General features: G+C 38.8%; 2 protein-coding genes across 3 annotated transcripts; one reads left to right on the forward strand and one right to left on the reverse strand.

The window, feature by feature from the left end:
* Window positions 1-713: 713 nt before the first annotated feature.
* On the reverse strand, window positions 714-1,262 carry LOC128127653 (uncharacterized). Its single transcript, XM_052766311.1, has one exon. It carries the CDS (start codon window positions 1,260-1,262, stop codon window positions 714-716), a length of 549 nt encoding a protein of 182 aa, XP_052622271.1.
* A 16,699-nt stretch (window positions 1,263-17,961) lies between these two features.
* LOC111919775 (uncharacterized) lies at window positions 17,962-25,604 on the forward strand. 2 transcript variants are annotated; one of them, XM_052766015.1, is made up of 24 exons: window positions 17,962-18,250; window positions 18,905-19,023; window positions 19,149-19,233; window positions 19,897-19,950; window positions 20,020-20,111; window positions 20,213-20,316; window positions 20,415-20,490; window positions 20,611-21,055; window positions 21,151-21,474; window positions 21,559-21,768; window positions 21,840-21,947; window positions 22,101-22,173; window positions 22,250-22,377; window positions 22,461-22,746; window positions 23,021-23,253; window positions 23,418-23,542; window positions 23,608-23,725; window positions 23,827-23,882; window positions 23,955-24,045; window positions 24,135-24,342; window positions 24,413-24,484; window positions 24,577-24,668; window positions 24,751-24,822; window positions 25,291-25,604. In XM_052766015.1, exons 1-24 carry the CDS (start codon window positions 18,200-18,202, stop codon window positions 25,396-25,398), a joined length of 3,330 nt encoding a protein of 1,109 aa, XP_052621975.1. In that variant the 5' UTR covers window positions 17,962-18,199; the 3' UTR covers window positions 25,399-25,604. The 2 variants fall into 2 exon arrangements, with proteins under 2 accessions (XP_052621975.1, XP_052621976.1); XM_052766016.1 differs by lacking the exons at window positions 17,962-18,250; window positions 18,905-19,023 and adding an exon at window positions 19,585-19,659.
* Window positions 25,605-26,739: the final 1,135 nt, after the last annotated feature.

The following is a 26,739-nucleotide window of genomic DNA, read 5'->3' on the forward strand; positions in this document are numbered from 1 at the left end:
ATTTCAAGGTGAAGAAGCAAGTTGCGATGTGGCAGATGATTCAGGAGAAGTGAAGAAAGAAGAAGAAGGGTAAGGACGTGAGGGCGTTGGGTGGCGGTGATTTCTTTTATCTCTTTCTCTCTCCCTATATTAAATATAAAAGTAAGGGTAGATATGTCTTTTCACCATAGTTTAACAGCAAAACAAACGAAAAGTTAACTTAGGGACCGGGCGGGTAACAAATTTAGGTTTTAGGGATGGTCCGAGTTAAAAAAACTTCTTAGGGACCAAGCGTGCAAGTAACCATTAACCATAGGGACCATCCGTGTAATTTATCTCTAGAACTTTTGAAGTCAAATCAATGCCCCCATCACCTTCTTTATTAACCTCCTATCAAGTACCAACCGAGTGACCCTTAAAAATGATTACCAACCCACTAACCCTTAAAAATATTACCACTCGACGTCTTTTTTTTTATATTTTTGAACAATATTAGATTAAATTAAAAAATAATTCAAATAAAACACACACTAAAAGCATTAAATTAAAATACATTGCATTAATTTTTAAACACAAAACTTAAATCCTAAAATATTTAAAAAACAACGATAAAAAAAATCCTAAATTACTTATTTTTCCTAAAATACTTAAACGACAAAAAAAATCTTAAATTACTTATTTATCCTAATTTATTTAAAAAAAACACACACGAACTAAAACATAAATATTAGGACCTAATCGTCATATTTAGCACGGACACGTTGTTGGATTTTCAGAAATGTGGCTAGATTTTCAAGGTCGAGATCTGGTTGAGGTTTGGTGTTTATGATTTGAAGATCAGTGAGAGCGAGTTTTTGGCGACGACCTTCCTCTGCTGATTGGTATTTTTTTTCTAGAAAACTTAAAGTTTTATCTATGGATTCCACAAGCCCGTCGTCGCTAGTTGCGGTTGCTTTCCCGCTTGAAGACGCCGCCCGTTTTGCTTTGTCCCTACTCGGTGGTCGACGGAGTTGGACTTCAGGCGGACCCTCTTCCTCGGCACCATCAACGTCATCATTGAGGTCTAGCCTAAAACCCGCGTCCAATTCAGAAGTTCTTGTTCTTTTGTTGGAGCCGGTGGTCGGGTCTGAATGCGATGTCTCTGGATTAAGGACCCATTTTGGACCTTGACGGCACACTTCCCACGCTTTTTGGTGACCAAATGGTTTACCGTTGTTGGTCAGTTTGAATTGGTAGCACGCGGTAGATAAAACGTTGAAATCGTTGGAACCACTTTTATGCATATTTTTTAGATTTTCAAATATGTCATTAAACTTTGTGCAAATCGCGCGAAGATCACGCCATTTTCCGTTGACCGCGTCGTAGGACCGATTCGTTTTTCTTCCAAGAAGCGCATGAAAGTGGTCCACAACATGATTCCAAAAACTTTCTCCAGATTGCGCATTGCGTCTCCTCGAATCACAAGATATGAAAATCCAAGCTTTTGCTAAAGCTTCTTCTTCTTCTTCTTCAGTCCAAGTTGTTGCTTTCTTTTTTCCCTTTTACTCTTGCTTGCCTTCTTCGAGATGATTGTGGTCTTTCTTGGACCATCTCATCGTCGTTGTCGAGGTTGACGGTTTGGGATTGAGTTAATGGGACTTGAGATGATTGAGTTTGGAATTGTGGAGAAGCTTGTTGTTGAAAAAGCTTGGAATTGGGGAATGAATTGAGGTTGGGTAAATTGTTGTTGTGGTGGTTGTTGTTTGAAGAATTGTGGGTTTTAGGGAATGTTAGTGAATAAAGGTTGTTGTTGGATTGGAGAATTCAACAATTGCATATAAGCTTGATAATCACTAGGAGTGTTTGGGGTGTTTGGAGTGGGTGAGGTATTTTGGTTAGGATCCATTTTTTTGAAGATAATTGAAAGAAAGTAGGAGAATTTTTTTTTAATTGGAAGTATAAGTGTGACAGTGTAGGTGAAAGTGTAGCGTATATATATATATATATATATATATATATATATATATATATATATATATATAAAGATGTTATTTAAATTTAATTGTATTTTTTTTTTGTTTAATCCATACCCGGTCAAAAGATTCGTTCAACGCTGCTTTTTCCTTTCATTTCATTAGTTGTCCTCTTCCGTGAAGGGTGTCACTCCACAAGTCACCTACGCACACATAGGGCGGTGTTCACGCGTAGGTGAGCTTGTCACCTCAGCCCCACGCGTAGCTTTCCCGCCTCGATACCGTTTAGCCTTATTTACACCGAAAATAAAGGATTAAATACAACTAATGCAAGTGCTTTAAAATATGAGCATATGCTTAAAAGGATTGTACTCTTGAAATAAAACTAATGAAAATGCATGTAATGAGCTCAAATATAGAAAATTGATTTGTTAATGTTGCTAAGGGGTTCTTTGTCAGTATCTGAATTTTAAGAAGTCTAAGTTTTTAAGAGAGTCTGAAATTTTAAGAGTTGAATGTTTAACATGTTGTTTGGTTAGACCTGTGAATTGTTGTGTTGTATTATAAAAATGATCATGTTACCCTTTTGTTTTATTTTTTTATTGAATTCTAATGTTTGTTTATAAAATAACCTAATCAAATTCTTGAATAATTATAAAAATATATACATAAACACCATATAAGATCCAAATTTAGCATAAATTGTAACATCCCGGAATATCAAGAGTAAAGTTGAAGGGCTAAAAGAGTAAATTGGGAAGGGGAACTCGTCGAGTCCATGGGTGGACTCGGCGAGTAGGGTCGCGACTTTGATCGCGTGTTAAGTGGCCGACTCGGCGAGTAGGCGCTGAGTGGAGAAAACCCTAAATCCGGAGGATGAGCCCTATTTAAAGGACATTATACCCTCTCCCCAGCCTCTTTACCCCTTGTAGAAGTCCAGAAAGCCCTGAGGCGTGATTGTGAGGGATTAGAGTGCAATTGGAGCTTGGAGAAGTGGTTGTTGAAGAAATCTTGAAGGAGAAGAGACTTGAATCAAAGGGCTTTGCAAGGATCCGGATTAATCTTCTCTTGTAGCTTCCTTTTGAGGTATTATTTCATTGTTTGAGCTGCTATTATCTAGATTCATCATTTTTGGAGGTGTTAGAGATCATATCCTTTGGTGTATTGGAGTTTAGAGGTTAGATCTGAGGTTGCTACCTCAGATCTGGAATGGAAAAGGGTTAGAATGCATAAAAGTCCCTGCTTTTGAGTGATTGGTGGAGCTATCTTGTCCCAAGCCCAAACCCTAGAGTGAAAATGCCTAGATCTCCTTGGATTCACGTAAAGTTTGCCACTTTACGTGATGGATGGCCTTAGGAAGGGTAGATCTATGGTTTGGATCATCTGCATGGCTTGGAAAGCCTCGGTATGGATTCAGACCCGGTGGTACTCGGCGAGTCACATGGATAGACTCGGCGAGTTGCTTGAAGATAGGTTGGAACTCGGCGAGTTGAAAGAACAACTTGGCGAGTTGGATGAAGATGGCCGGGAACTCGGCGAGTTGGAAGAACAACTCGGCGAGTAGGTTGAAGATAGCCCTAGACTCGACGAGTCTGTTCTTGGACTCGGCGAGTCTTGTCGAAGAGTCCCAATCTTTTCTGGTTGAGCCGAGAATCGGTAAGTCAAGGGATGACTCGGTGAGTTGTGTGCGAGTGGACTCAGAGTTGTTGGACTCGGCGAGTCTCGGGTGACTCGGCGAGTTGGGTCGTGGATTGAAGGAAATTCTGAGCATGGGGACTCGGCGAGTCATCGGGTTGACTCGGCGAGTAGAGTCAGTCAGGGGTTGACTTTGACTTTGACCAAGGGTTGACCAATTGATTTCCAGGGGCATTTTGGTAATGGTTGGATATTGTTTTGAGTTCAGTGCTTTGGTGGTTGTCCAGTGGTGGAGATCATATCAGTGATCGGAGCAGCTTGGGTTATTTGTTCAGTCGGCAGTTTTGAGGTGAGTTATCCTCACTATATCGACAGGGTCTAAGGCACTAAGGCCGGCCCTTTTATCGGATTGAGATCCGGGTATTGTTGTTATGATATTGCTTTGATATGTTTGCATCCTGGTAGTTAGGGTGGTATATGTTAGAGACCTGGTTAAGGTCGGTTCCCTGATATGTAGAGTGATGCTATGCTAGTGACCAGTTAGATCGGTATCCTGGTTAGGATGATGATATGTTATGTGATCTGTTTGATCGGCTTGTTGACTGTGAATTCTAATATGATTGTATGTTTATGTGCACATGGTTGTTGGATTGGAGTTGGGTTGAGGCGGGTCCTGCTTTGTGTTGTAGGCCAAGATACCAAGGGCGGACCGGTTGTCCCGTAGGCCCAGCGAGCGGTCCGGATAAGCTGTAGGCCCCAAGAGGGCGGACCAGACGTGCCGAGGCTCGGAGAGTGGACCAGGCCGACTGAAGCTGTAGACTCGGAGAGTGGACTAGGTGGATTGAAGGTCCAGTGCGGGCAGACCAATCACACTGTAGACTCGATGTATATGGCTAGATTCGGAGGGTGGACCAGGTGGACTGTTGGCCGGTGCGGCGGACCAGTCACCCAGTAGACCCGAAGTGCATGGTTGTTCTGTGATCGGATATGATATGGCATGTTATGCGTGTATGGTATATGTGGTTGGTATTTTGGGGATATCTCACTAAGCTTTCGGGCTTACAGTTGTGGTTTAATGTTTTTCAGGTTCTTCAGGAGACCGTGGCAAGACGAAGGCGTGATCGTACCGCTCCTCATGCTTATGTTGTGATGTGATTCTGGGAATACTTTAAATAAATTGTATTGAAAACCTTTTTGTAATAATTTAATGAAATCATGTTGTTTTTGAAAAATTTAAATTGGTTGGAATTTTTCGGTCGTTACAAGTTGGTATCAGAGCCTTGGTTTGAGCGAATTGGAGGAACACTCGTGTGACTCCAGTCTCAAATCGAGGAGAGTTTTCAAAAGAGAATTTAAAATGGTTTTCAAAATAAGTAAAGGAGGACGCGGAGGTACGATCAGCCGGAGCCAGTAAGTAACCCCAAAATACCATACATGATATTTGTTTTTGAGCTTTGATAGAACAGCATGCTAGTGCTAGGCTAGGGATCTTCAGGATTTCATGATAATGCTGTCTGATTTGCGATGCCTGTAGCCTAGGGTTTCCTTGTGGGAGATTTCCAGTGTTTCTCTAGTGGTGAGGGTTGAGCGCTTGTTTGTATGTTTTCTCTAGGGCGTGGTGGTAGTACTTCATACAAATATGGGTAGGTATGGAAGGTAGTATGGGCTCGTACTACTGAAAGCACAGGACCCATACGCGTATCAAGGAAACCATGACCCCTAGGTTTGGGATGAGAGTTGGTTCCCGGGTTAGTGGGAAGTATTTAAGATTTTGTGGTGTTTTCCAGTATGGAGATTCCGAGGCATGCTGGGAGTGGATCCGGGTCAGGATCAGGAGCAGGAGAGGGAGTTTCGGGCGGGTCAGTACCGCCCGAGGTTATTGGTCAGATGAGCACGTGCGAGTTGGATGCGAGGATTCGTGAGATCCTGCATGATGAGGTTGCTGCGTTGTTCCGGGCCGAGTTGCCGGAACTGTTTGGGTCGATCAAGACCGCCATGGTTGAGTATTTTGATGAGCGTTATGCAGCTCTCACAGAGACGGCTGCCGCGGCGGCTACAACGGCTGTAGCAGCGGCAAGGGGAGGAGCTGGTCGTGGTTTTCAGTATCGGGACTTCGATAATACGAAGCCTCCCACCTTTGATGGAGTTCAGGACCCGATTGTTGTTATGAGATGGTTATCGGACGTGGAGGGGTGTTTCTTCATGTGTTCATGCACTGCTGATCAGAGGGTGAGGTGTGCTCTGAAACTGTTGAGGCTCGGGGCGAAGGATTGGTGGAGATTGACCACGGGGTCATATTCGGATATGCAGAGGGCTGCGGTTTCATGGGATCAGTTCAGAGAGATGTTCAGCACTCATTATGTTCCACGAGTTGAGAGGGAGAGATTGGCTCAGGAATTCCTTGAGCTGAAGCAGGATTCGGAGTCGGTGACTGAGATCACCAGGATGTTCACTGAGAGGGCAATGTTCTGCCCTGAGTTCGCTTCAGAGCAGGCTCAGATGTCTCGATATCTGAGCATGCTCAAGAGGGATATCAGACAGTTTGTGTCTACGTAGAGGTGCGAGACTTTGTTGGAGTTGCAGGAGGCCGCCAGGCGACGTGAGTTAGAGATTGAGTTGCAGTTACGTGAGCTGAGGCAGGCTCCGGTGCAGTCGCAGCCGGCGCCGAAACGGTCTAAGACTGTTGATTCTAGGGTGGGAGATCAGATCAGCCACGCTTGTGGGAAGTGTGGGAGGGGTCACATCGGAGTTTGTAGGTCCGGTGGTGCATGCCGCAAGTGCGGAAAGAAGGGGCACTATGCGAGGGATTGTCGGCAGTCAGCGCCGGTTCGGGATTTGAGGATTTGTTATCATTGTCATCAGGTTGGACACTTGAAGGTCAACTATCCACAACTTGTTGTAGGACCGGTGTAGGCTCCAGCACCGGCCACTTTGAGGATCACGGGTGGAGGTCAGGGTGGAACGGAGCCCCCAAGGGCTCGGGGTCGTGCTTTTCAGCTTACAACAGAGGAGGTCAGAGCAGTGCCGGATGCAGCTGCGGGTATGTTTCTTTCTTGATGTCTTGTTATCTTGTGATTATTGTGGAGTGTTGTTTATATGCTAGTCTCTTTGTGTGGTTTTCGGTGTGGTATTCGTTGTTCTTTGAGAGTTATGGTATGATTATGGGTTAGTGATGAGAATTTCATTGGTTATCATTCGTGAGGTTTATTAGTGGGAATCCGGCGTTGGTCTGAATGTCGGATAGCATCTGCCTTCTGAAGAGCGGTTAACTGTAGATTGAGTTTCTTTTGAGCGGGATGATCAGTGTGGAAGTGTGATTTTTGCGAAGGTTGTTTATGCTTGCGGGACGCAGTTCGCGTGTAAGTGTTTGTGTTATGTAGGGTGTGAGGGAGGTCGGTGATGGCGACCGGTGGTTGTTAATCAATACTTTTAAGTATGGGAGAATTGGATAATTCTCTGGAAGATCGATGAGCATTAGAGGTTGTTTAGCTGTTGGGATTCAGCAGTGTTCTGTCAGCCAAGAGCGTAGGCTGGTATGAGTAAGTGACAGACATGCGGGGCGAGATACAGACCTATGGCATTTGATTGTGGAGGGCCTGGGATCAGGCCGAGATTGAGTTGTGTGATGGGGATAGAGTTCGGAACCCCTAGAGGGCTAGAATAGTATGCATGGGAGGATTTCCCGGAGAGATAACTAGGAGTGATGAATGCCGGTTGAGCGGTCCGGATAGACTGAAGGCCGGTAGGCGTACCAGTCATGCCAAGAAGGCTCGGAGAACGGTCCAGCCAAACTGAAGGCACTGTAGGGCGGTCCAGATTGGTTGAAGGTTCTGAGAGTAGTCCAGATTGACTAAAGGCCTGGTAAGGCGGTCCATTTATGCTGAAGACTCTGCAGGTATTGATAGACCGGTTCGAGGAAAGGATTTTGTTTGTTGCGATTTGTTAGCATTAGAAGGTCTGGCCCCGGGTATTGATCTTGATGAGTGGAGATAGTGCATGGAGTCGAGAGTCCCTGCGAACAGATTCAGAGCATGTGTGTTGCATGGATAGCGGTTATGTTATAAGGAAGTGGTGTAGCATTGGGCGAGCACCGTGGCACTTGTCGTAGTGACAATGCGGCCAAGTGGATTCCCTTGGTAAGGGAAAGGAGATAGAGGAATGTAACTCCGAGAGGGAATGTAAATTCACGGAAGTGGAAGCAGTAGTGCAGATTTGTGATCGTTGTGTCCCAATTATGGTCCTTGAGCAGCCTGATTGCGGCAGTGGCATGGTATCACATCCGGATGGGATGTTTGCTAAGGTCGTGGAAGGGATTCCGCGGGTGTAGAGCCAAGAGGCTCGGAAGGGGTGCAGGGATGGAGTCTTGGACTCCCATATTGATTTTAATCAAGGAGTGTGTAAGTAGTGGTGGTTCATCCTGGGGATGGTTGGAGGTGTCGTCAGTGTGACAGGTTTTTCCCAACCTGAGAGTGCTAGGACTAGTTCAGCATGTGCATGTGATTGCAAGAGGATAACTCATGGGAGTTGCTCTGAAGAATGTGTCTTTCTGTCAGCATGGAATGGATAGAGTTGGACTCGGATCGGGAATCCGGTGGTGAATGGTTATTTCTAGCTCATATGGGTCGAGTGATGGTTGTGATTTGGAGCAGTGTTGCATCATGGGTAGTACTCAGTTGTTAAGTGTGGTTATCATAGGGTAAAGCTGGTGGCCGGCTTGAGACGGTGGTCAGTACACCGCAAGAAAGGAGAAAGTGAGTTCGAGTTTCGATGGTTGTGCCTTGAGGAACCTGGTCTGGTTAATGCCAGGTGGTGCGTTGCGGGAATAGCTCATAAGTCGAGTTGCTGCAGGCTTCGAGGACGAAGCCTAATTTAAGTGAGGGAGAATTGTAACATCCTGGAATATCAAAAGTAAAGTTAACGGGCTAAAATAGTAAATTGGGAAGGGGAACTCGACGAGTCCATGGGTGGACTCGGCGAGTAGGGTCGCGGCTTTGGTCGCGTGTTAAGTGGCCGACTCGGCGAGTCAGCAGATGGACTCGGCGAGTAGGCGCTGAGTGGAGAAAACCCTAAATCCGGAGGATGAGCCCTATTTAAAGGACGTTATACCCTCTCCCCAGCCTCTTTACCCCCTGTAGAAGTCCAGAAAGCCCTGAGGTGTGATTGTGAGGGATTAGAGTGCAATTGGAGCTTGGAGAAGTGGTTGTTGAAGAAATCTTGAAGGAGAAGAGACTTGAATCAAAGGGCTTTGCAAGGATCTGGATTAATCTTCTCTTGGAGCTTCTTTTTGAGGTATTATTTCATTGTTTGAGCTGCTATTATCTAGATTCATCATTTTTGGAGGTGTTAGAGATCATATCCTTTGGTGTATTGGAGTTTAGAGGTTAGATCTGAGGTTGCTACCTCAGATCTGGAATGGAAAAGGGTTTGAATGCATAAAAGTCCTTGCTTCTGAGTGATTGGTGGAGCTATCTTGTCCCAAGCCCAAACCCTAGAGTGAAAATGCCTAGATCTCCTTGGATTCACGTAAAGTTTGTCACTTTACGTGATGGATGGCCTTAGGAAGGGTAGATCTATGGTTTGGATCATCTGCATGGCTTGGAAAGCCTCGGTATGGATTCAGACCCGGTGGTACTCGGCGAGTCACATGGGTAGACTCGGCGAGTTGCTTGAAGATAGGCTGGAACTCGGCGAGTTGAAAGAACAACTTGGCGAGTTGGATGAAGATGGCCGGGAACTCGGCGAGTTGGAAGAACAACTCGGCGAGTAGGTTGAAGATAGCCCTAGACTCGACGAGTCTGTTCTTGGACTCGGCGAGTCTTGTCGAAGAGTCCCAATCTTTTCTGGTTGAGCCGAGAATCGGTAAGTCAAGGGATGACTCGGTGAGTTGTGTGTGATTGGACTCAAAGTTGTTGGACTCGGCGAGTCTCGGGGTGACTCGGCGAGTTCGGTCGTGGATTGAAGGAAATTCTGAGCATGGGGACTCAGTGAGTCATCGGGTTGACTCGGCGAGTAAAGTCAGTCAGGGGTTGACTTTGACTTTGACCAAGGGTTGACCAATTGATTTCCAGGGGCATTTTGGTAATGGTTGGATATTGTTTTGAGTTCAGTGCTTTGGTGGTTGTCCAGTGGTGGAGATCATATCAGTGATCGGAGCAGCTTGGGTTATCTGTTCAGTCGACAGTTTTGAGGTGAGTTATCCTCACTATATCGACAGGGTCTAAGGCACCAAGGCCGACCCTTTTATCGGATTGAGATCCGGGTATTGTTGTTATGATATTGCTTTGATATGTTTGCATCTGGTAGTTAGGGTGGTATATGTTAGAGACCTGGTTAAGGTCGGTTCCCTGATATGTAGAGTGATGTTATGCTAGTGACCGGTTAGGTCGGTATCCTGGTTAGGATGATGATATGTTATGTGATCTGTTTGATCGGCTTGTTGACTGTGAATTCTTATATGATTGTATGTTTATGTGCACATGGTTGTTGGACTGGAGTTGGGTTGAGGCGGGTCCTGCTTTGTGCTGTAGGCCAAGATACCCAGGGCGGACCGGTTGTCCCGAAGGCCCAGTGAGTGGTCCGGATAGGCTGTAGGCCCCAAGAGGGCGGACCAGACGTGTCGAGGCTCGGAGAGTGGACCAGGCCGACTGAAGGCCCGGTGCGGGCGGACCAGTCATACTGTAGACTCGGAGAGTGGACCAGGTGGATTGAAGGTCCGGTGCGGGCGGACCAATCACACTGCAGACTCGATGTATATTGCTAGATTCGGAGGGTGGACCAGGTGGACTGTTGGCCGGTGCGGCGGACCAGTCACCCAGTAGACCCGAAGTGCATGGTTGTTCTGTGATCGGATATGATATGACATGGTATGCGTGTATGGTATATGTGGTTGGTATTTTGGGGATATCTCATTAAGCTTTCAGGCTTACAGTTGTGGTTTAATGTTTTTCAGGTTCTTCAGGAGACCGTGGCAAGGCGAAGGCGTGATCGTACCGCTCCTCGTGCTTATGTTGTGATGTGATTCTGGGAATACTCTAAATAAATTGAATTGAAAACCTTTTTGTAATAATTTAATGAAATCGTGTTGTTTTTGAAAAATTTAAATTGGTTGGAATTTTTCGGTCGTTACATAAATCAAAATTAAACACAAATCCAAATCAAACATAAATCTTTTTAAATCCACAAAATCATACTAAAATCTAAATAAAATACTACAAATTTTATTTGACCCTAATTGATTCTCAATCTGGTCACGCAAATTAGTCATGTATTCGTTGCATTGTGAACCTCATTCCATATCCTTTACGTTTTTGGCTATCATTCTCCCCCTCCCTTGTGCTTGACCATTGTTCTCCCCGAACGCCATAAATATCTTATCATGAATATTGCATTTCCTTATGAAATTATGGACTGCAAAACAAGAAACGACTATGTCTCTCTGCACTGAAAAAATAAAATGAGCCATTTGCTTTAGGATTGGGTATCTCGCATTCAAAACACCGTAAGCGCGTTCAATAACATTTCTGAGTTGTGCATGTGCATGATTGAATTTTTCTTCCTTAGTTAATGCACGTCATCGTCGAAAATCGGATAACCAATACCTCATGTTGCGGTAAGGAGTCATAAATTCACAAGTGTTGGTGTATGCAACATCGCAAAGGTAATATTTATCTATACACATGAGTGAAGGAAGTATTGTATATAGAAATTCAAAATCGTATTTCATAATATATTTAAAAAGAATTACAAACCTGGAGGAGGGAATAGAAAGCCTGAAGTCGGGTTAAATGCAAATTCTTTCAAAACTCGTGAATCATGTGTTATGCCCTCCCAACCTACCTATATGAATGTGAATATCATATCCAAATCACAAATTCCTAAAACATTTTGAAAGCATTCACATTTCCCCTTCCCCTGTAGCGAGTTTGTTGATCAAGTGTCCTTCCAATTCTATTGGATGCTAGATTCAACTAGTAGCAACATAGTAAAAAGAAAAATGCAATTTCTTCGTATGGATTGATAAGCAATCTGTTAATTTGAAAATACATAACAGTTATATTAACAACATATAACATATACAAATTCATACAAAACATCAAACCATTCATGTCATATACAAATCTAGTTCAAACTAAACATTAAGTAATTCAAAACATCTAGTTATCTAAAACATGAAGTCGTTCAAAACATCCAGTTGTCCAAAAAACCATCAAATTATTCAAAACATTTATTTAACGAAACATTCCATAATGTGCTCCAATGGTCTTGGTCCGGTTCTCACAAATAGTTGGATTAATGGTTAACCACACATGCCTCTTATCCATACATTTACCAAAAAAAGCAACAACAATAGTGTATCTTGGAACGTTTTCTCTGCACCTTCAACCTTCCAACTAATCTTATCCTTCTTTTCTCCCATTTCTTTGATCAAATCAACAAACAAATTCATGTTTTAGCAACAATTTAAGCATTGCAAATGTACATTTTCAGCAACAATTTAAGCAATACAAAGGCAAATGTCATTTTCAACAACAATTTAAGCATTGCAAATGCTAGATTCAACACATTTTATATATTTTTTTTTTAGAAAGGGACATATATGTTTTAAAATATAAATTAATGTTTTTTTTTGCCGCATGTCACACTCTCGTTAAATTGTCAAATGTCATTTTGTGGTTATTTAGAATTAATTTTTTTCCACATGTCATTTTGTGAGTTTTTGTTATTTTAATAAATTCCACATAATACGTTAATGTAATAATTACAATAAATATAGTAATAAATGAATATCAATTTCATTAATGAACTTACTTTCTTATTTCAAAATTCTCAAATTAAAACTCATTAGTTTATTTTGTTTATTTATTTAAATTTAAGAGATAAAAAAAATCAATTTTAATAAATCATTATTTTTCTTATTTCTTTTATAAATTCAAAGTTCTTAAATATTTAAACATTTATATTTAATTTTTTAATTAACCCATTTAATATATGGATCTTACACCTAGTTTTTATAAAACAAGAAACTCAAACTCTTTTACAAATGCAAAGGAAAACAAAAACAATAACATTTGACTCTTTTACAAAATAAAATGACACAGAATCAAGCAAGATGTCTTATTGTGTTCACACTCACATCTAACTCACATCCATTTCAACACCCACACTCACATTTCATAGAAAAGTAAAACAAAAACAGTAAAAATTCTCATATTGCCCCTAATCTGGAAATTATTACAGGTTCACAAGATCACACCATTTTCTATACATGTTAAAATGGAACAAAACAGATTAGGTAGATTGCATCACGGGAAAGGAAAAACAAAAACAGGAGATGACCATTTTGCCCTTGGTGTAGGCATTTATCAAAACAGTTAATATAACATGTTAAAGGGACATAATGTAATTACAATTCAATAACAAAAAAAAAAAGACTAAATTCCAAGTTTCAAAAATCATCACAAAAGACTAGAGTTTTGTCCCACTCCGGATCCTAAATATAGTATTCCAAATTAACATGGTTGTCCTAGTGGCTTTCTTGGTTTGAGCTTTGCACAAATAATAGATACATCAATCGCTATCCCGCCAACCACGTGAGACTGATTTTTCAAATTAGTTGCAAAAGTTATGAAAATATTACATTTAATATGAACATAAAATACATATAGATAAAATTATTTCTTACTATGATCAATATCAATTAAGTTTCAGGCACTCCATCATCTTGAGTTATAGAAACTCCTTCATCAAATTGAGATTCAGGGAATTGCATCATAGAACGATCGCATTTGGCAAACCTCAATTGGTATCCATTATCCATCACATAATTTGTTAGACAAAGCTTAAACTGTTATGGGCTTTTGTATTTTTCCCCCAAGTGTGGTTTCATAACTGTCGGTTAAAGATTCCTGTAACACCCAAAGTTTTGAAGGCTAAGAAAGGAAAGAAAACCCTAAGTTTAGGGGGTCGACTCGGCGAGTCCAAGGAGGGACTCGGCGAGCCCGAGCAGGATCCGGGTCGAGGAGTAAGTGACCAACTCGGCGAGTCGGCCAAGTGGACTCGGCGAGTCTGGTCTGTGCAAGGAAAAACCTAAATTCGGGACTTGGAGCCTATTTAAGAGCCTCATTCTCTCCCCTAGGGTTCCTTTACTGCCTCTTTCACCCAGAACATTAAACCCTAGTCGCCATATCCTCTTTTTGAGCCATTTGTTGCCTTGGAAGGTGCATTAAAGCTTGGAAAAGGAAGAAGGAACTTGGAGGAGCAAGAAGGGACTATAGATCTGGGATTGTGAGTTCATTCTGAGCATTTGGAGGTAATAAACTAGTTCCTGGACCCTTTTTGCACCTAGATCTATGTGTGGTTGTTAGGGCTTTTTAGCCATAATGTTATTATTTTGAGTTAGAAGCCAGATCTGAAGTCGCTACTTCAAATCTAAGCATATTATGGTCTTGAGAAGCATAAAGTAGCAGCCCTTGAGTTGATTATGGAGCCTCCTTGCCTTAAACCCTAGTTTATGGTGTATTTTGCCTAGATCTCATTCTCTACACGTAAAGTTTGCAACTTTACGTGAGGAATAGGCTTGGGAAGGGTAGATCTACAGATTTGAGTCCCTACATGACTCAAAAGTCCTCTGCATGTATGAAGGACCGGATGGACTTAACGAGTCCTTTGAGTGGACTCGACGAGTAGCTTGAAGATGAGGAGGAACTCGACGAGTGGGATGAACAGCTCGTCGAGTCGGATGAAGTTGGGCATGAACTTGGCGAGTTAGAAGAACAACTCGGCGAGTTGGATGAAGATTTCCTTGTACTCGACGAGTCTGTTCTTGGACTCAGCGAGTCAGGTCGCGGAACCCCCAAACCCTTCGAGTCGAGACTCGAATCAGTGAGTCGAATGGAGACTCGAGGAGTTGGACAGGTCAGGACTCGGAAATCGGTAGACTCGGCGAGTCATGGACTGACTCGGCGAGTAGAGTCGCGAGTGGAAGGACTCTGAACTTATGAACTCGGCAAGTCAGTAGGGTGACTCGACGAGTAGGGTTGACCTGGAAGGTTGACTTTGACCAGGACTTTGACTTTGACCAGAGTTGACTTGGTAGTCTTTCGGGGGTCAGTTAGACTCAGTGTTGCATTGTTATTGGTAGCTCGAGGAGCGGGTGGAGTCGGAGTTCAGAGAGTTGCCGGGCAGCAGCTAGTAGGATCATCAGCAAGTTCATCCAGTGCAGGTGAGTTTCCCTTTGTATGAATGGGTCTACGGCCACAATGCCGGCCCATGTAGTTATGAGTAGAAGACCCGAGGGTTAGCCCTAGGCACAGTATGCTAGTATGATATACGAGACGAGGTCCAATGATAGAGGGCGGGTGCCCAAGGAATGGTTTATGTGATAGTTTATACTTGTTGTCTGTGTGATACCTGTATATGCCTGGTAGGGAGGTGAGTGTGGGCGAGGTCCCGTATCTCACCAATAGCAGAGTGTGGATGGTGTTCCACATCTCAGTAGCAGCAGATCAGGGGCGAGGCCCAAGTTAGGGAAGGAGTGAGGGTGGGCTGGGCCTGTACCTCACTATCAGCAGGAGTATGGACGGGGTTCCATGACTCATCAGTAGCAGGACAAGGGCGGGGCCCAGAGATAGGCGAGGCCTTAGAACAAGATCCGTTAGTATGTGTTGAGCTTCTGTGATGTGATGTGATAGGTTTATGTGCTATTATATGTTAGTGGACGAGGCTCTGTGACAGGCGAGGCCTAAGCAAAACAGATCTGTATCCGAGCGGGGCTCGAAGCCAGGCGGGGTCGTTGTAGCGGGCGAGGCCCGAGGTAGGGGGCGAGGCCCAGGATAGCGGGCGTGGCCCAATATGTGCAGTATGTGGTTATGCATGGTATGTGGTATGGTGGGGAACTCACTAAGCTTCGTGCTTACGGTTTTCAGTTTTGGTTTCAGGTACTTCCGGTAGCGGAAGGAAGAGCTCGGGGTGATCGCATGACACACACCATAGTTTAGACCGCCTGGGAATGTTTACTCTGATAACGAACATGTATTTTGGAAACTAATACTCTGTTTATGTTTTGAAATGATGAATTTGCTTAAAGTAATGTTTTATTAAAAGAAATTTTTAAGTCTTGAATTTTGGGACGTTACAATTCCTTAAAGAATAAATGCTAAAAAAAGGTAAATAACACATGCTATATATATATATATATATATATATATATATATATATATATATATATATATATATATATATATATATATATATATATATATATATATATATATATATATATATATATATATATATATACATATATTATAGAAGACGGCAAACCATAATTTCAAGTAAATTACCTTTTTTCTTGTGATTAACGCACAAATTTTACCGCTAATTCCACGAAGCTTTCCCTCCTTCACATTGGACAAACATTTTTTTTTTCTCAAAACGGTCGATTGGAAGTGAAAAGTAGGGTCAATGTACTGAAGTCATATTACACGTACACTAATGAGAGCGGGTAACCTAGGGTTACCGGATAAACTAGATATCTTACATGTTTGGGAAATAATAATGGTTAAATCGTACAAAAATATAAGACAGAACTTCAAAAATTGTCCATGTGCTTTTCGAAAATTTGAAGTTTAGTGCCTAATTTTTAAAAACCTCACAAATGGTCCCTGTGGTTTCAAAACTTATAACAAATGGTCATTTTCGTTAACTCCGTTAGCTTTTGACCGTTAAGTGAAGGGCAATTCTGTCATTTTACTACCACATAGACCATTTATGAAGTTTTGCCTTATTTAAAAAAAAGAAAAAAATATAATTATTTAATATTACAGGATCCAACTCTCTCTCTCTCTCTCTCTCTCTATATATATATATATATATATATATATATATATATATATATATATATATATATATATATATATATATATATTCCCTTCCATTTTTTCTTCACCACCGGCCAAGAAGAGGCTGCTTACCATCGGAGTTGCCTCACCTTTCCCAGCCTCCTCCGCCCTCCTCCTTTGAATCTGTGATGCCGACAAGAGTAGAAAGCGGGCAAGACACGTCGACCACAATCGACTTCCTCCATCATCGTCCGCCTCCATCCCGACGGTGTAGTACCCTAGCTCACCCCTAATTTTTCCCTTCGTGATTACGACCAACCCCAACCTCCCATACCACCCCTTCGAGCTCACCACCGTCGCGTAGCACCCTCCGTTCCCACAGTCCCATTGTTGGGTTAAATACCGAGGAATAAATGAACTCGCCGGAAAAGCGGGATCGCCGGTCTCGGCAACAGATCTTCCACCCCAAACCTTTTCTGCTTCATGCATGTTTTTCCCTTCTCGAATTGATGAAGACGATGACCCCCAGTCCATCGTTTGTAAGCTCATAGATCATGATCACGAATTTGAGATCTTCATTGCTCCGCCTAACACGATCGATCATCGGTCACTTAGCTGTGAGCACACCGAAAGCATCATAAGTCGTTGGGCTCGAGAGAGCAAATTACTTCGTTAAGCCGCATATTTTCTCAAAAATCAACATTATTCCTCCTGATATCAACAAGAATGATTCACGTCAATTAGGGTTCAAGCGACTGCTATCGGATTGGGGACTCTAAAGCCCGAATCAGGACTTGAAAGATGGAACATGAAAAAAATGGGGAAGAAAATGAAGAGATTGAAGGTGAAGAGGATGATAACTACAAGCATTTAATTGAGAAACTAAGCTTGATCTACACTAGCACTCCAAGGAATTTCACCATCATGGACAATATACTTCTATAAGAAAAATCACATTTAAATTTGATTAATCATCCTTTGTGAGCTGTAGAACTCTTTGCACAAATGGCTGTACAAGTGTTGTAATTTGATTTTTGAAACACAAAACTCTAATTTGACTTTTGATTTAGAAGATGAAGATGAAAAATAAGAAACGGGATTTTATGTGTGTGTTTGGGTGTATGTTTGAGAGAGAGAGAGACCCATTAAAATTAAATAATTATATAATTATATATATATATATATATATATATATATATATATATATATATATATATATATATATATAAGGCAAAACTTCATAAATAGTCGATATGGTAGTGAAATGACAGAAATACCCTTCACTTAACGGTCAAAAGCTAACGGAATTAACGAAAATGACCATTTGTTAAAAGTTTTGAAACTATAGAGACCATCTGTGAGATTTTTAAAAACTAAGGAAAACCACAGTAACCATTTTTGAAGTTTTATCAAAATATAATATAAATGTTTTTTTAAGCAGTGAACTATTGTTATACATAGTGTTTTTTTTTTTTTTTTCCTGTGGTTTTGCCTATCTAAAAACAAAAAGAAGCAAAAGGTTTGGTCCATTTTCAAAAGTTGAAACCCAATCCAACTAAAGCATCAACATTTGGCCCAAATCATGGTGATGCCACCGGCCCACCGGCGATGGAAATATTTTTCTATGACCCGAAACACGACATACCGTCCCCAACCACTTCGGATTAACCGTGGATTGGAATCGTAAATATTTCTAAGAACATGCATACACGCAAGACGCCATTAAAGAGAAAAACAGGAAGAATTATGAAGCAATAGGAGCTACGGAGCTCGTAAACCTTCAAATCTTGCGTTATGTTTGCTAAATTATTTCACAAAACTCCGCAGCAACCATCACAACAGGAGGTAATTTTCACCCTAGATTTCAGATTCGATATATGGCTTGTTAGCGAATTTAATTGCTTCATCAGTTGCATATTTCCGTGTCTTAGTCTCTGATCAGCTCAAAATTTAGTCTCTTTCGTTTTGTGGAGCTTGATCTTGTTACGATTTGTTTAATTATTGAGAAACAACAGGAAATTGAAACAGAAAGCCATTGAAATTGATAGATGGAGTTGTTTAATGCTCATCAGTAGTTTATGGATAAAATCTCGGCATGAAATGTAAAAATGATGTCTGCCTAATTCAATGTAGTTCGTTAACAAACCTTACATATGTACATGAACACAAGGGTTTAGGAGCAAAATTGCATTAGGTAAAACTACACAACCAGCTTCTGAAACCATTTAGCATTAGGAACATGTGTTTATAGACAATATAATCTCTGGCCAACTACTGCAAGTCATATCTTATTTCTAAGTTTTTCTAATACCATTTCTTCTAATTGGTTGCTACAGTATTTACTCTTATCATATGTTGTGTTGTTTGTAGCAAAATAGCATACTTGCCAATGCGTTTTTGCTATACTGGGCCTTCAAATCTATCAAACTATCTTCTGTTTTGATAATCTATTCTACAAATTGCTTTAATTTTGAAAATCTACACATGCTTTTTTTGCAGGATGATGATCCACGATTGAAAGACTTTGAACCACGTGTTGTTGTTCATTATGGGATCCCAACTACTGCATCAATCCTGGCCTTTGACCCCCTTCAGCAGTTACTAGCTATAGGAACACTGTGAGTACAATATTCATCTTTTCAATAGTGAGCAACACTCTTGGCTTCTATACACCCATAAAATATTATTCTATTACTGTTACTAGTATTTGCTTGATTTCTTTTTTGTTTTTCTGGTACTGTAGGGATGGCAGGATAAAGGTGATTGGTGGTGATAACATTGAATGCCTTTTAATATCTCCAAAGCCAGTACCCTTGAAAAACCTAGAGGTTCTTGAGCTTCTCTACACCCATAATATATTTAATTTGTGTTGATATTGGTGGTTTGAATTTTATTGTCTACATAACAACACTCTGGTGCTTTATTTTTCTTTATTGTCCTTTAGATATAGTGATATACTGGATTCAGAAATTAATAAATCACATAGACTTAGATATTGTAGGCATTACAGAGAGCATGAATGATGTCTATATTTGGTGCATTTAGCTTAGGGCATATTACAGAAAACCATTATATATTGGACAGTTTTACGTTTTAAACACTTATACTTTATTTTTTTCAATCAAACCATAAAAGTTTCAGACATTTTTCCAATTTAACCATTTTGACTTGATATACAGGTCATAATGGGTAGTATACTAAATTGCCGGTGAAACCCAACATAACAAAATTACCAGTGAAACCTAATATAACAGGTCAGAATTGTTAATTTGGAAAAACTCTTGAAAAATTATGGTTTGATTGGAAAAAATAAAGTATTAGTGATCAAACCACAAAACTGTTCAAAATATAATGGTTTTTCTGTAACTTGCCCTTTGGATTATCATTCACTACTTTGTTATGTTTCATGTTGTTCTACATGCAATATATCTTTTCGAACATAGAAATAATGTCACCTCTTGTTTCACAAACATTCTTCTGTTTTCTTACAGTTCATACAAAACCAAGGGTTTCTTGTCAGTGTCTCAAATGAAAATGAAGTACAGGTATAATATCCATATGTCCATTTAATTTCATCTCTTATACCCTTACTAAAGTGCTTATGATTTTGAAAGGTTTGGGATCTAGAACGGAGGCAGTTGGCTGCTAATTTACAATGGGGATCCAATATAAGTGCATTCTCTGTAATTTGTAGCACCAATTACATGTGAGTTTCCCAAAAAGTTAACTTCTTACATTTCAAATTTTCAATATACTGTAAAAAGATCATAGGAATGTTCATGATTAATTGACTACTATTGCAAACAGGTATGTTGGAGATGAGTATGGATATTTGTCTGTGTTGAAGTATGACATTGAAGAAGGGAATATCCAACCCATGTCCTATCAGATTCCTCCAGATCTCATAGCTGGTAATGCAATTTATCACTAGTGACTTCTACTAATTGATAGTTGGTAACTTTTTTATATAAATCATATAATTAATTATTACTACTTTCCATTTTGGTAGATGGAGGTGGGGTTCAAATACCTGAGCATCAGTCTGTTGTGGGACTTCTTGCCCAACCGTGTTCCACTGGGAAGAGGTATGGAAAATAATTAATCTTTCTCTTTTTGGCTTATCAATGCAATTCATTACCTATTTTCTTTCTTTATGATCTGTAGTTCAATCTGTCACAATTTACAGTAGTTTTCTTCATCTGCAGAGTGCTGATTGCATATCAAAATGGGTTGATAATTTTATGGGATGTTTCTGAAGATAAAGCTTTACTCATCAGAGGCTATAAAGATCTCCAACTGAAGGACGAAATAGTAATTCGTTCTAACAACGACATCAAGCGTGAAAGTATAAATTATAAATCAGATGAAGAGCAGATAGAAAAGGAAATAAGTGCTCTCTGTTGGGTTTCTCCAGATGGGTCAATACTCGCTGTTGGTTATGTAGATGGAGATATTATATTATGGAATTTATCCACTAACAATCAGAAAACAAATAAAAATACAAAAAATGCTGTTAAGTTAAAATTCTCTTCAAGTGATAAAAGACTCCCAGTTATTGTTCTTCATTGGTGTCCAAATAGTCAACGTAACGGATCCGGTCAACTCTTTGTCTATGGAGGCGATGATATTGGATCTGAAGAAGTCCTAACAGTAACATTTCTTTCAAACCACTTTACTAAATACTACTCCATGTCCCTGATTTTTTTCTTTTCTTTTCTAATTATTTTATATTCTGGGTTTTGCAGATTTTGAATCTTGATTTGTCATCAGGGATAGAAGCTTTGAAGTTTATTAAACGTTTTGACCTAACACTTGATGGCTCTTATGCTGATATAGAATTGGTACCAAATGTTGGTGCAACAGAAAGTAATTGCACTTCACTCTTTGTGTTGACCAACCCAGGTCAACTCCATGTGTATGATGATGAATGTTTGACCGGATTAACATCTGGTCCATCTGTAAAACCAGTTCAATGCCCTGTAACAATACCAACTGTTGAACCGAATATGACTATTTCAAAGCTATGTTCTGTACCCAAAGATGGGGATTTTCAAAGAGTTCTCAATGAGGTTGTCATTTGTAGATAAATAACTACTAGGATTGTATTTTTTTATTTGTGCTAACTTTTGTTTTTATTAACTTCATGTTTGAAGACAGTTTTGGCTGTGAAAAGTGAATTAGCATCACCTAAGACTCCAGGGAGTGGAAAGTGGCCTGTGACTGGTGGCTTTCAAAGTCAACTATCTTCAGATGAAAATATTGGAGTTGAGAGGATATATATTGCAGGTTATCAAGATGGCTCTGTTAGAATATGGAATGCCACATTTCCAGTTTTCTCCCTGATTTTTACACTTGAGTTGCAGGTGAGTGCCATGGGTATGGTTAAGAATGTCATAAATCATTCAATCTTTTGATTAAAAACATGTGTCCTTAGGTGGAAGATACTGAAGGAACCGAAGTCCCAGGTGCAAGTGAACCAATATCAGCCTTGGATTTTAACTCAAAGACATCAAGTTTAGCTGTTGGCAATAATTGTGGTCTGGTATAAACTTTTTTCTCAATTACCATTTCCTCCTATCTATGCAACTGCAAAGTATCTGACTATCATTAGTCAGTTTGTTTGAAATAGATCTTGAGGTATTATCTTTTTAAAAGATGGTATAGTATTTATTTATTCCATGTTCTATATATACAGGTTAATCTACTCAAGTTAGTTGGAGAAACCAAAGAAACGAATGTTCCCCTTGTGACAGAAACCGAACGTCAAGGTCCTTTTTGTAAATTCATACATCTATTATCTTCCCAACAGTTTGAAGTTAATAACATAATTGAATATCATAACAGAAATTGATTTGCACCATGGGAATGGATGGCAATCAACAGCTGTCATTTCTGTTCTAAATTCACCTATACGAACCCTTCAATATACATTTTCTGGAGCTAAAATTATTGTTGGACATGAATGCGGTAAGGTAAGCATCATAATAACAACAGTATTTAGAATTTTTTTTTTATTTGATTAAAAATCATTTCTAACTCATTTTTTACATATCAGGCTGCTGTACTTGATGTTCAATCATCATCAGTACTGTTTCTTACTGACTGTTTAGTCGACCCTAGCTCTCCAATTGTTTCTCTTGCCATGAAAACATATTTACAAACTGACACTAATGTTCCGGAACAATCTGGAAACACATCTACAAGTGGTCCAGAAACAGAAGTGGCTTTCTTATTGACCAAAGATTCACACATCATCTTTTTGGATAGTAATAATGGTAACAAGATCTGTTGCTCTTCAGTAAACCCTAAAGAATCAACTGCAATCTCGGTATACATTTTAGGCAAGTTTCATTCCTTAGACTACTAATAAATGTAAAGGTTTATGTAATGATTTAGCAACCAACTATTTCGTTATATTTTCATTTAGTCACTAATATATTTTAATGTCTAGTGTTATTCAAAATGTACCATTATAAAATGACTAAGTGAAACATACAAATTAGTTGGTTGCTAATTCATGACAAACTGTAAATGTAGTTAAATAATTTATATATGATTGTTTTTTTAAACATTTAAAACTTGTCGTTGTTTCTAATGGAACATGTTTGCATGCAGATGAAAGTTTTTCTGTCCCAGAATTACCTGAAGAGAATCCTGCAAACACATCCCAGGAAACTACAAATGAAAAAGAGTCTTTAAAGTCAACAGAGCCAGAAAGTGAGTCAACAGAAGCTGAAGAAAAAACCTCGAGTCAACCCATTGAACCATGGAAGAATTTTGTAGATTCACTCATTTTAATTTGCTGTGAGGATTCACTGCTTTTATACTCAACCAAGTCTCTACTTCAGGTGCCCCACTTCGTTCTATATCATCTTCAGTTTTTTTTTTTTTTTTTTTTTTTTTTTTAATATAATTTATGTTGCTGTTTTTTATTATATATATATATATATATATATATATATATATATATATATATATATATATATATATATATATATATATCTTCTATCAGGAGAAGCCAAACTTCATCTGCAAAATTGATTTGGAGAAACAATGTCGCTGGACTACAATTTTCAAGAAAAATGAAGTGGAATCTGGAGTGGTTTTAGTGTATTCGACTGGAATTGTTGAAATCAGGTGAAGTATTCTTTCTCACTTTTCTGTAAGGGGCATATTTGTAATTTTAACTTATTTTGCTGCAGGTCATTGCCAGATCTTAAAGTGGTGGCAGAAACTTCTCTAATGTCCATTCTCAGATGGAACTTTAAAACTAAAATGGAGAACACAATGAGCTCTTTTGGTAATGGCCATATTGCAATGGTTAGCATTTTACCCATCTAATTTTTATTACCTGTTTTTTATTAATTGTTTCTTCAATTTTTTGAAAATTTGGTCACTTTTAAGATTTGCTTCTCCATTAGGTGTACGGGTGTGAATCTTCTGTTTTGTCTCTTTTCTCCTCTGAAAATGACTTCAGGTCTCTCTCTCTCTCTCTCTCTCACACACACACACACATACTGATTGATGGGTTTTGGTATATGATATTTAGGATACCGGAGGGTTTACCTCGCCTTCATGATAAAGTTGTGGCAGAAGCTAAAGAGGCTGCATATAAATTCGCTCTTAGCCAGAGAAAACAGGTTGAAATAGAATTGTTATGTGATTTTGTATATTGGTATTTTGTTTGATGAAACTGCTTACATATTTATGTGACCTGTCTTGCTTACAGAATGCACCAACGGGATTACTTGGTGGTATCATTAAGGGAATAAAGAGAGATAAGGGAAATGAAACTGAAAATATAGAGGAAACTCGAGATGTTCTTGTTCCTAAGCTTGAAACCTTGTTTTCAAGAACACCATTTTCAGTTTCAGATTTGGATTTGGATTTAGATTTAGATTTGGGAGATCATGAGCTCGATATGCCAACCAAATTAGGTTCTTAGTTTTTAATTATTTATCGTTCTCACCTCATAATTTTTATTTAACTAATTTTTTTTTTCTATAGTTGTTGAAAGAATAGAGGCTGAACCTAAATCTCCTTCGCCACCATCTCCGGCTCCAGCTAAAACTGAGAAAAGTATGATTCAAATCCTGAAGAATATATTATTCTTATTTATTTATTTTTTAATTTTAAGAAAAGAATTAATAATGTTTCGTTGTGGCATGTAGACAAGCAAGTGGAGAGAGATAGATTACTTGAAGGTGGCTCAGAACCAAAAGCTAGGACAACAGACGAAATCAAAGCTAAATATCGAAAAACGGTAGTCTAATTTAAAAAAGTAAAATTTTGTTACTAATTAAAAGAATATTATTTTGTAACCTTGTTGAATTTTGATTATTTAGGATATAGCGGGTGCAGCTGCTGCAGCTCAAGAAGCAAAAGACAAGCTTCTAGAGCGACAGATGAAACTTGAGGTATCGATTTAGTTTATTTAATTTTTCTATGCTCGTCCCCTCTTGATTTTTCAATGTTCTCCATTTTCTACTTTCTACTTTCAGCTTTATTGCTACTATTGGCTTTCCAAATTCCAAGTATATGCTTTATGCTTTAAGCCCCCCGATTCTTATAGGATTTTGGGTTTAAATAATTTCAAACATATAGTATCTGAATGTGTATTGTCATACTGTATTATTATATGTATGTTTTTTGAGCAATAATATAATGATGGAAGACTAGTTGTAGCTAATGATTCATCTAAAATGGCACCACCATTACTTATCTTAGTGCCTGCTGCTGCTGCTGGTGGTGGTAATTTTAGGTCCAAGAATTTTATGTTGGATAATAGATAATAATGTCTGATATTTGGTAATTTTAATCCACTCAGTTTACTTTTTTAATCATTTAATGTGATGTGGTAATCAATCTTACATTTTATTTGACAGAAATTAAAAGAAAATGCGGAAGAACTGGAAAGTGGGTCCGAGAATTTTGCATCAATGGCAGAACAACTTGCAAAGCAAATGGAAAATAGAAAGTGGTGGCAGCTTTGATTTCAATAACTCCACCCATTCATTCATTTCTCATCATTTTTTTTATCAAATAATTAATGTGTCTACACAGTTTATATTATACTATATGCATATCGTGTTCAGTTGCATTATTTTTGTATTTGTTCTTTCCAGTTATAGAAATTACATTATTTGTAAACAAAACATGGACCCACTAAACTATAAACAAAAGAAATAGTCTTACAGTGTGTTGCGTATTTCACTTATTTAGGTAACACATCATGGAGGCAAAGTTTATTACGTTTAATAATTTGCTCTAGGTATTAAATATTTGATTTAAATGAGGGAAATACGATCATTGGTTCTTTTAAATATTGTTTATTAAACATTAATAAATGTTTTATGAGTTGTTATACATATGTTTATTAGAAATTTATGAATGAATTCAATGTACGTCATATACGTTGACTGAAGACCAGACTACATCCAGCCTTTGGTCTTGGTCTATGGTTTGGATAATCAAGATTCAAATTTTGGAAATTGGAAGGGTATATGGAATTCGTAACTAATAAGTATCACAAAAAATTGTTCCATTGAAATTTACCAGCCTCCGTGCTCTTGATGATTGTCTCGGATTAAAATAAAAAAGAATCGTAAAAATAGTTAAACTGAATGAAGAGTTCTAACAAAACAAACATTTTTTTATACAAAATGAATATTTATTTTGCAGTGAATTATTATGAAATGATTTTAGGCTGAAAAATATATATTTTAATGGTTCACTTCTCTCACACCAAAAAAAAAAAAAAAAAAAAAAATCATATATTTTGAAATATATGAAAAATCTCGAATCTCTCAAGATATAAATATGTATACCCAATATATAATTTGTTTTTCAAGAAAAGTATTTAATTCTTTTTATTTTTTATCTTTTTTTGTGAAAGAGCATTAAAAAACACATTTTGCAATAAAAAGTCATCTCACAGTAACCATTATGAAATAGGTGATTAGTTGGTGTAAGATCATTATTTAAAATATGCGAGTTTATTTATAATAACATCATTTATAATATACTTTTCCAAAGAATATTATTTATTTTGTTTCTTATTCTTTTGAACAACTAAGATAATTTATTTTGTTGCTATTCACAAAGTTTTAAAAAGTTCGTCATAGTTCCGCTATGACATGTCATCTCTCCAATGATTGTGTCTGCGGTCAAGCTTTACCAAAATGTCGTTTTAACAAATATTGTGTGCTTAAATGTACCAATGAGAATTCAAGAAATAATAAATAATTAAATAAACCATTAAGGGGTATTTTGGACCTTTTGTACTTTTAATTAAGGAGATCATAATTGAAATCCTACAATTATGGAAATAAAGT

This window comes from Lactuca sativa, chromosome 8 (assembly GCF_002870075.4).
Source record: "Lactuca sativa cultivar Salinas chromosome 8, Lsat_Salinas_v11, whole genome shotgun sequence".
NCBI classification, from domain to species: Eukaryota; Viridiplantae; Streptophyta; class Magnoliopsida; order Asterales; family Asteraceae; genus Lactuca; species Lactuca sativa.